Below are 10,703 nucleotides of genomic sequence, written 5' to 3' on the forward strand. Positions count from 1 at the left end.
CATCCTCTGGCAATTTCATGGTGCTCCCCCCTTTGAAAGAGTTCTTAAGCAAATGTTTACCTTGTCATCACATGTAACTTGGGAAATAAGTTCTGAGTATTATATGTTTATGTCCTCCCCAATGGGAGTTGTTCACATAGTTTCCTTGAGTTGTTGTGCAAAGCAGGTTACTGTGAAGTCCTCCAAAGTTCTGCTTAACTTGGCCTTGGAACAGTTTTCTTGTTATTTACTCTTTGACAGAAGGACTGGAAATCATCCAGTCTTTAAAACCGGCTTTGCAATATTTGGATGGATTTCTCGGAGGGAATGATCTGCTAGCACGTGTCTGACGTATGCAAAACGAATTAAAAGATGGCTTTATAGCTCATCTCTTAGAGGTCTGTATGTAATGTGAGGAAGACCCAAACAATACCAGCGTGGTACAACTGACTCACACCAGCTACACATCACCTTCTACAATATGAGTCAATTTAAGATGCACATCATGAAAACCAAATGGGTAGTGATACTGTTTACTGATAGTACAGCTGGGGAAAGAAATTTATAATTAAAATATTTGAGTCACATGAACACAACCTGAGCTCAATTTTACAGGGACTACCTTAGCCTTTTCTTTAATTAAAATAGTGGAGAATACGCTATTGGATAAAGTGTTTAGTTAATTAGGGCTACACAACTCATAAAAGCATGCTCCCTTATCTTTGGAGGCTCTCTGTAACTGTCTACTCAGCTACTGTTGGCAAACAGCAGGATAACTCGGTACCTTCTGTAAATTGATGTCTAGGTGGAAGAACTCTGCTGCTCTGCCTGTGTGCAGCCCCTAGATCTGTATCCCATTAGGGGGCATACACTGCATTCTTTTATCCTTGCTCCCTCCATGAGTTCTATAATATAAAACTATAGTATAGTTTAATTGTTTACCTAATGCACAGCAGAATTACTTTAGCTATAAAAATGGAACATTGTTACACTCGCCTGAAGATGTATTCAGGACAAACTGAACACACAGGACAAATTCATCCCACAGTGACTTGGTCCACAGAAAGAGCATCAGAGAGCCCACAGCAGAATAAGGTACCCTGTGTTCTTTTATTTTGTTAGCCAGGGTCACACCACTCACCATGTGGAGAACTTTCCTAGGGCCAAATTATATGACTATGGGACAGTGACTTTCAGTTTGCCCCAAGAGAAAAGTTAAATGTTGCCATGAACAGCTTAACAGACTGAGAGGGTTACTGACAAGGACACCAGGCTTCCAGTCTAGGTAGAGAAGAAATTTTAAAATTAAAATCACCCTGCTTCACTGGATTTCTTCACATGATGCAAGAATCAACAAAGGTTCAAAAAGAATGGGTGCTAATATTTCTCCATTAAGTAACTGGATGGAGTTTATATAGTGATTTGGACTCCCAAAAGGAATAATTATAAAGATTTGTCTTGTTAATACTCACTGAAGAGTTTCATTCCACATTGTACATTACCATCATAACATTCACCTGTTCACAGAAACCATGCAAACTCATTGTTAAGATTTCATCCCAGGGCTGATATATATGAGCTCAGTTTCCACAAACCTGTGCTCTCCTAAGCCTCATTACCCAGCAAGATGAGCAGGCTTCTGTCACTTATCCCTTTAACTAATATATCACCAAATGTTCCCACTAACAACAGCATCATAGTTTGTCTATCCAGACTTCAGGACTTACTTCAGTGTTAGTACCAGATACTGCTTGTACTAATTCTAGAGTGCAGTTATACCACGCCTCTCTAGCTTGTTAAAAAGCAGTGGTGTGAGTGCAAGACAAATAACTATAAGTTAGTAAGATTCTTGGAACAGCATTATGAAGGAAAAAGTTATTGTAGAGAAAAGTACAATTTAAGACAGTCCATTTTGATGCTGAATATATAAAGAGCCAAATCATATGTCACATTATTGTCTGCATACTAAAAGCAGAATTCAAAAAAAAAAAAAAAAACTCTTAGAAAGTTGCAAATTGGACATCAGTTTTACCTAGCATGCACAGGTAGTCTTAAATTTGAGTTCCATTTAGATTAGAGAGATGGGGGAGATGGAAAGTATCGTTGGGTTGTTAAAATCAAACATTTTTTCCACATTTTACTGCCTGGGACCAGATTCCTGAGGACATGGCTGCTCCTTTGGGACAACAGGGTAGTAAGCTTTGACACAATGGGATATCAGTGCTAATAGGAACATTGGAGAATTGTGGAAACCCTTGCTGAGAAAGAGCATAACTGAGTCAGAAAAAGGATATGTAAGTAAAACTTCATGGATCTATGAAGAGAAATCCGAGTTTTCAAATTGTGGACTAACTCAAATACTTAAAAACAAAAATGCTGATATTAATGAAAGTAAAACAGCCCTCGGTGGAATATATAAAAGGTTATTTGAAACATGGTACTACTATTTAGGCCCAACTGATTATGGCTATATTATTGCCATACTGTCCAACTTTGTAATTTAATTTTTAAATAGAACTAATTCAATTCAAAACATTTTTTTTTTTTTTTCCCCCCACTGCAGGCCAAGTTCAGTGCCTGCCCCACACATTTACAGCCTCTGGTTCGTTCTTATTTACAAGTATAGGCAGCCAGCCGAGCAAAGCCCTCCCATCTGAGACAAATGACTTTTCTAAAGCAGTCTATTAGCTATCATGTCCTCAACCTACAAATTCCAGTTTTTTTCCAGTTGGCACTACTATCAGTAGTCAGTGGTGCTATTCACTAAAGAGACATTGGTGGCTGTGGCCCTAACAGAGTAAGCATGCTGGGACCTAACAGAACCAACCAGCCATTTTTCCTCCCATTGCATATTTTCACATAACGAGAAATGTTTTTAAGTTAAATTAAGCATATAAGCCAAAGCTACTCCAACTTTACAAAGAGGTATCTTTGATACAATTTTTCCTCCAGCAGTTTGTCTTATTATATACAGCTTCAAAACTTAAGAAGAGTGGTTCCAGCTTTATTATTAACTATGAAAAACTAGTTTTAATAGAACAGAAAATTAAAGACGAGTTGGGACAATTGGATAGTGGCAGTGTGCTTGCCGAGTATCTACGAAGCCATAGCAACAATAACAACAAAACTACAAGATCGAAGGAGGAAAAATTAGAAGTGGAGAAGACGGGGGAAAAGGACTAAATGCTAGAGATGCTTCTCAGTAAAACAGTCACTTGGCTTTAGCACTGATACAAATAATACATACAAAATAAAGACATTATTTGGCTCAGGATTACATCAAGATTAATAAACTCAACATTAGGGGTTTAGTATATCTGTTATTCTTTGTATTGTCTTCCCAAAAATCTACTATTCTCAGTGTTCAGGAAGGCCATGGGTATATATAAAAATATATTCTACTGCCTATGTGTACCTGGAGGAATTGATACTTCCTCTTCAAGTCCCTAAGTTTAAAATCCAGCTGTTTCAGAATTAAATAAAAACCTGCACAATGGCTTTGAGGATTCAATGAGAGGCTTTTGTCTTAGAAAATTTGCATTCTATTCATCAAAATAATAAATGAATGTAAAACAAAGCTAGAAGAGAACCTAAGACAACACGAGTACCAACCCAAGTGAAAGCTGTCAGGATGAATGTAGAATCTTTTCTGTCAAGCCCTAAATAAAACTGAGAAGTCGTGAAGGTACCACGTCTATATATTTCTGATAGCAAGAGCCACTCCCAGATGACTGTCAGACCAATTTATAAAAAAAGAAAATAAGTAAAAACTTCTAAGAGTAGCTGCACAACCACTGTATATTATCCCTCTTTATATGCCACTCTTGGTAATATATATATATATGTATATATATATATATATATACATATATATGTATATGTATATATGTCTTGTTTCAAAATGTCGTACTAAACCACTTTATTTTTAAAAACTTCACTTAGCTTGAAATAGTGTGTAACTGATCATGGTAAGCATTTTCGTGTTGCAATACTACGTTTACTCCATGTAAACAATATTTAGGGAATCTCTCACTGATTGACACATGTGGTATCTAGTAGAACCTGAAATAACTTTTTCGTTAAAGACAACTGACAACTTCTAGACTATGATATATAGCACCAACATTGAGCCTTCTGCACCCTGTTTCCCTGGCTTAATTTATTTCTGCCTGCTCTCAAGTCAAGTCTGTTCTTTTTGATAGACGCTCTGCCGACTTTGTAGTGTGATGTAGGTAATGATACCTTTAAAAGGGCCTTGCCTCAAGAATCTATCTCCATGTTCAGAGCATTAAGATTTTCTTGAAATATTTGTTTTTAGTATAACTTTACAAGAGATTTTAGTCGTCAATGGTACATCTTTGGAGCTTTCCCTGCTTTAGACTCCATCTGGTTGGTGACTCTAACTTTTTAATCAGAAGATCTAAGGACATTATTTCCTCGAGTTTTCACTCTTCTACAGGGCCCAGATGTTTAAAATACTTGTTCTAAAGACCTAGAATAACTATTTATTCTTGACTTTTCTTCATGTACATGAATTGCTTCATAAAATTAAACACCTTACCTGCTTTTACCATTTTTAAGTAATGTATTCCCTTGCTTAGACAGATTTTCTTGGCATTCTATATTAAGTACTTGCATAATCTGTGGCATATACTCTTCTAGTATCTATGTATAAAAGGGCCTTTCTATTAGGTTGACATCCTGGTTTAAAATTCTATTTCCACAAAGAAAAAAATTTTTCTTTACTTTTTAGTAACTGACCTAGGAAATAAACATTTTTGTTTTCTGTCTATCCTTTTGTGCTGTGAGTGGACCTGCCCCTTCCTAACATGGTCAGTACTTCATTGATTGAGTACAAGTCTAGCTTGGTTAGCCTATGTAATCCCGAGAGGCTTCTTCATCTTAGATTCCTATATAGCAAATCACTTTTCTTGCACTTACATAAACAAAGCAAATCTGATACAGCCCATTTTGCAAATAAACTGGTTTTGCTTTGGCTAAAATTCTGTACGACTAAAAAAAAAATATTGTGTGACTATATTTTTTTTAATTTTTATTTTTTATTATGCATGTACATGCACTTTTGCCATGGTATGCAAGCAAAGGTCTGAGGAGAACTTTGGCAAGTTCGTTCTCAAGTTCCACCATAACATGGCTTCTGGGTACCAAACTCAAGGCTCAGGCTTACATCAGTGTCTGGCATCTGTTTATATCTGCTGAGCTAGCTCACCACATAGATTTAAAGAAATCTGTAATATATGCTATTAGATTGGCTGTTCCTTATTTTCAATTCTTAAAAATATCTGTAGATTACACATCTTCACTCCTTCAAAATTACTATAATCTTTCTCCCACAGAATTTGCATTTCCTAAATATTTATAAACTGAAGTTGAACAAATAAACCTCACCAGAACACACCTATGTGAGCCCTCTAATCTTAGACTTCTAACCAGCAGAACTGAGAGCAATAAACTTGCTTATAAGCTTCCTAGTATTTGGCAATTTGTAATAGAAGCTCCAGTGTAGACAAAAGCCACTGTGCAGTATGTGCAATGTAAATTAAAACTACACACCCCTATTAGAGAAGCTAAAAAAATTAAAATTAAAATAACAAAACCAAATGTTCATCAGGATGCAAATAAAATTACTTCCATTCTCTCACTGTTAGTGAAAATGTAAGACAGTATGATCACCCTAACATAATTTATTTAGCTTGGTTTTTGAAGTTAAATATATACTTAACATATGACCCACCGATCAAACTTGTAGGTATTTTCCCAAAGGAAAAAAAACTCATATATATTTCAAAAACATATATAACTATTTATAGAAATTTTATTAATAATAATTCCCAAATTAGACCTATCAAAATATTCTTCAGTAAGCAAACAGCTATACAAAGGTATGGTGCATCCAGACCACTAAGCAGTAAACACATACAATGACTTGAACATATCATCAGGGTATTACACTGAGTGAAAAGCAAAATGAAACAAAAAAAAAAAACCTTCAGATCATTTCTTACATGCTCCCATCTATAGAACATTCTCAGTGACAAAACTATAGCACTGAGAAGAATTGGTTAGGGTGGTAGCCTGAAAAAGAACATGGTAGCTGGATGAATATGAGACAAAATCAAGAAAACCATTGTGGTACTGTAGTTCTATATACTGATTGTAGCAATTAACATGAATCTGCACACATGATAAAATAACATGGAGCTACATATATACTACAGTAATTACCAAATTCCTGTTTTTGATGTATTATACTATGTTGCTAGATATAATCACTGCAGAAACTGCTGTAAAGTATATGTTTATATTAGCTTTGCAACTTCACATACAATCTAATTATCTCAGACTAAAAATTTAGAAGTAAATATTGAATAATATACAATAAACTTCTAAATGACTGCTGCAGGGAAATCTTTTATCAACTAAATCCCATGATTTGAAGAAAGTAGGTTAGCTTGCTTCAGAACTTGTTTGTCATTTATAGAGGGGAACAGGTTTATAAAAACTGGCTAATACAAACTTGAGGAAGTTTACTGTTACTATTAGTGCAACACAAAATATACAGAAATGCTTTGTGAATGTGTCAAATATTAACATTTAAAATGTGTCTAGATTTTAATGTATACTGCTTTCTCTCAGAAATTAAATTCAATGCATAATTCTGGCTTAAATCCAAAGACATAAGCTTAAGTAAGTCTAAGAGGTATATCTCTTCAAGCTATTCAATACAGTATGATTTAATTTTTTATATACTAAGCACAATAGCAGAAAGAGAAAACTGAGAAGCCATTTAAAATGAATAAGACATAATTCCTAAAAAAAAGTAAAATGCACGCTGCTCATATAGTCAATGTTTTAATAATCCACAATATAACCTGATTCACAAAAAAAAGTCTTAACAATCTGTTGCCACCTAAATTAACACACCATATAATTCTTAAACATGTGTTGACTTCTAACCTCTGCTCTTCTTCAGAATTACCTGTAAGAGAGGAAATGCAGATACATATTATATCTATGGAAAATAAATCATAATCGCTGCTGCAATGTAAGTGGCCTAGAATTCTAGTTTACTTCTCTGAGTGAAGGCAAACCTGCATAGACTATCAAACCTGGTTTTACAGTCAATCCCATTCACTAGTTCCCCACTTCCCCAATCCATGATCTAAGGCATTAAAAGAAGTTCCTAAAAACAAAACAAAACCTATCAAGTAGTATAAATCCATTGCGACGTGAAAGTCTCACAATTAATCTGGAATTATATCAGTTAGAGATCAAGACTAGTCATCTCCACTGAATAACTTCTTTCATATACAATTTTCAAAACATAAAATGTTGCAGAAATAAGACAAAGAGAAATATTTAGCTGTAAAAATGCTGTGAGGATGAGGCCTAAATTATCTCCAGAAAACAAATAAAAATAAATGTTTACAAGAATGTAGCAACTATAATTTAAAAAGAAAAATTGCCTCAGGCTAAGTGCTAAGTTGAACAACCTGAGTTTGAACCCACATGGTGGAGAGACCAACAACCAAAAGTTGCCCTCACCTCCACAGGTATGATGTGACAAGTGACCTCCACAGGTATGATGTGACAAGTGCACATATGTTCACATGTACACAAACACAAATGCACACAGACATGCACACACATGGACACATAATAAAGGCAATTTAAAAATTAGAAAAAAGAAAGGTCTAAATTGAAAACACTCACATATACTTTTCACACTCTTAACCATTGCATTACTCCCAGAAAAATATTTGTTTAGACTTTAATGGTTGTGCTGTTTCTCACTGAAAAGAATTTAAAAGTCCCATATATTTGTGGGGCACAGACAATGCCTTGGTTATCACAAGTTAATCTATAACCCAGGCTAGCAATGCTCTGTGCAAAGTGATATTAATATGGCTACTATAAAATCATATGCTTAACAAGTTTACAAAATGCTGAATATGTTGTGAATATGTTGTTAAGTAAAATTCAACACTCTTCCTTACTGGTACATTTCTCATAATCTTTACTAACTTTATCTATGATTCACCTCTTCTTGCACTAATTTAGGCTATAGCTTTTTCAAAATAAAAAAATCTTTTAAAAGTACTTGAATCAGACAGACATGATAGCCATGGCAGTAGCTTTAAAGTTAACTTGCTTAGAGAGAAAATTTATGTTTTACCTTTGCTGCAGTCAGTACGTGATCCTTTTTGATAACTCCAGATTTATTTTCACAAGCATTTGTCCTGGACTCTTCTGCCAACCGATGTACAAAGAGCAAGCAATTCAAATGAATCTTTAAAAGCAAACATATGCATCATTAAGTATCATATAAATGAAATATGTGTATGAACCCTTTTAACATATATTTGCTATAAACAATAAGAATGAATATTGTTAGGAATTTTTTTTTTACTCAGAGCTTTCTCATCCATAGCTTCTTCCATGAATGTTAAGGCACTCCTCACAATCAATTAAAAAGAATTTCACAATTGTTTCTTTTACTATTTACATGAGTTATCCAGTAATCCAAATAATAACTTGACTCAGAAGATTCAGGACATTACACTAACCACAAAGAAGACAAAAGGCTCCTGATTCTAATTCCCAGGCTGATGGGACAATTACGACAGAAAGCTGCACATCATTCTGGGAGACAGCATCAACAATGAAACAACACTGGGAATAGTGCTAGCATCTCAGTAACTAACTGGTATGGTACTCAGGAAAAAGAATAAAACTGATTAAATGGAATGAACTTTATGGATGCCAGGAGGGCAGAAAAATGTAAGCAGAGACATGGCATCAATTAACAAGACTAAACAGAAACTGTTTAACAAAAGCCACCAAAGGTGAAAATATCACCTGGGAGGAACAAATGGCCAAAGGAACTTCCTTCCTCCCACTACTGCACAGACTTGCTTTTCAACTCTGCTTCTTGCCCCTGACACCTAGAGCTTCCCACCACAGGGTCCACATAACCAGGGTCACTCCAGGGTGGAAAAAGTGGTTTTGGAAGGACACTGACTGTTTGAGAAAGGCCTGCCAACCCTTGGCATTAGCAAGTGGTCTCCTGGATATTCCTAGTCACCGAAAACAGAATAAACTATGGAAAGTGTGCTCCAAGGGAAGCCTAGCTCACTTAATGCTACTTTAACCACCACAAGAGTCAGGTGTGAGGGGGTGGGAAATGATGTTGCCTTTTCTAATAGAATATGAGAAAAGAAAGTAACTGACAAGTATTATTATTCCCCTCACCACCACTTTGGGAGGCGGGGGGGGGGGGCATGTGTATTTTTGACTCTAGAGACAACAAAGGAAAAAGTAGACCATTTTTATAATAATCTAGCAAAACAGTATGTGGAGACATGGCTCAGTGATTAAGAGCAGTTGCTGCTCTTCTGACATACCTGAGTTCTCAGAATCCACTGCCAGGCAGCGGGCCCTGTAACTCAACATACAAGGGATCTAACTTCTTTTGGTTTCTGCAGGCACACACATATATGACCTTCCCTCACAAATACACATATATAAAACTAAATCTTAAAGCCAGGGTGGCCCACAGCTTTAAGCCCGGGCGCTGTGAAGAAAAGCCAGGTGAATATCTGACTTCAGGGCCAGCCTGGTCTACACAGTAAGTTTAGGCCAGCCAGCACTCCAAAGTGACATTCCGTCTCAAAGAAAACGCAAACTCTTCAAGAAGGCAACAGCTGGGAAGACAGAGGAAAACAACGCCAGCTGTGCACCTTCCCCTGGGAAAGAGGCCTGCGTTTTGAGAACAGAGGAAAAGGCAGTGCTCCTGGGATTCTAGCTGGGGACATAATGTCGCAAACTGAACTCATTTCCAGGCAGAAACATACAGTCGCTATGGGAAAGCATCTGATTTCCGCTAAGTGTGAGCCTGACAAACAGTCTTGGGTGAAAAGGGTGAAGAGTTCTCTGTCACCTTCCCAGGAAAAATGAACCCGGCTACACCATCACTTGTGAATCACAGACCTTTAGTAACCCGGAGGCAGGGCCTCCACTGGAGGAGTCCCTGCCCTGACGGGCTGACAGCCTTCCCTCAGAAGGCTCGGGGTCCTCCATGGTGCCCGGGGTCTAGGTCGCCCGCCACCCTGAAGGCCGCGGCGCCGCCCGCCATAGCTACCGGACCTGAAGAGAGAGACGCAGGCCTGGCCGGCCAGGAGAGCCGAGCGGGACTCACCAGGAGGTCGCCGGCGGTCTCCAGGCGAAGGTGCGGCTTCTTCTGCCTGAAGGTTCGCCTGAGGAAGGCGCGCGGCGCCTTGCGCTTGATGCGCTTCGAGACGACGGTGGGGACCGCCATGGGCGCGCACTCGCCGCAGCCCGGGCTCCCGCGGCCGCTGACGGCTCACCTGCCGAGGGGCTGAGCGCTGAGCCTCAGTCGGGGAACACGCCACCGCGACTCTCCGGATGCCCCGGCCCGCCCTCGGTTTGAATCCGCCGCCACTCGGAGCGCTGGCGCACGGCAGTGACGTCGCCGGCAAGCCCCGCCCACACCCGGAAGCGCCGGCTCCGGGGAACCCCGGCAGGCAAAGGGTGTGTCCCGCGCGCCCGGGGCTCCCGCTTGCTCTGCTTTCTGGCTGTCGGGATTCTCCGCCGAGCTGGAGTTCCACTCTAGGCTTCAGAGGAAGGGTGGGGAATTGGGACGTTAGTCGGTGTGTCCCACCAGAGCGTCATGTGCTATTCCA

The 10,703-nt window shown here is 38.4% G+C and overlaps 1 protein-coding gene across 1 annotated transcript; it reads right to left on the reverse strand.

Moving 5' to 3' along the window:
• Positions 1–6,840: 6,840 nt before the first annotated feature.
• Positions 6,841–10,333, reverse strand: Cenpw (centromere protein W). The gene is made up of 3 exons (XM_051175616.1): positions 10,199–10,333; positions 8,177–8,290; positions 6,841–6,979 (listed from the first exon to the last, which is right to left on the reverse strand). The coding sequence occupies exons 1-3, from the start codon at positions 10,316–10,318 to the stop codon at positions 6,953–6,955; spliced, it is 261 nt and encodes an 86-aa protein (XP_051031573.1). The 5' UTR covers positions 10,319–10,333; the 3' UTR covers positions 6,841–6,952.
• Positions 10,334–10,703: the final 370 nt, after the last annotated feature.

This window comes from Phodopus roborovskii, unplaced genomic scaffold, assembly GCF_943737965.1.
Source record: "Phodopus roborovskii unplaced genomic scaffold, PHOROB, whole genome shotgun sequence".
NCBI lineage: Eukaryota > Metazoa > Chordata > Mammalia > Rodentia > Cricetidae > Phodopus > Phodopus roborovskii.

What these genes read in the sequence shown, in the direction of transcription:
- Cenpw (XM_051175616.1), bottom strand. Translation starts at nt 10,318, where the DNA reads ATGGCGGTCCCCACCGTCGTCTCGAAGCGCATCAAGCGCAAGGCGCCG. An exon ending in AGACCGCCGGCGACCTCCTG is followed by an intron (nt 8,291 to 10,198) that starts GTGAGTCCCGCT and finishes TTGCTTTTAAAG; the next exon opens with ATTCATTTGAATTGCTTGCT. An exon ending in ACGTACTGACTGCAGCAAAG is followed by an intron (nt 6,980 to 8,176) that starts GTAAAACATAAA and finishes CCTCTCTTACAG; the next exon opens with GTAATTCTGAAGAAGAGCAG.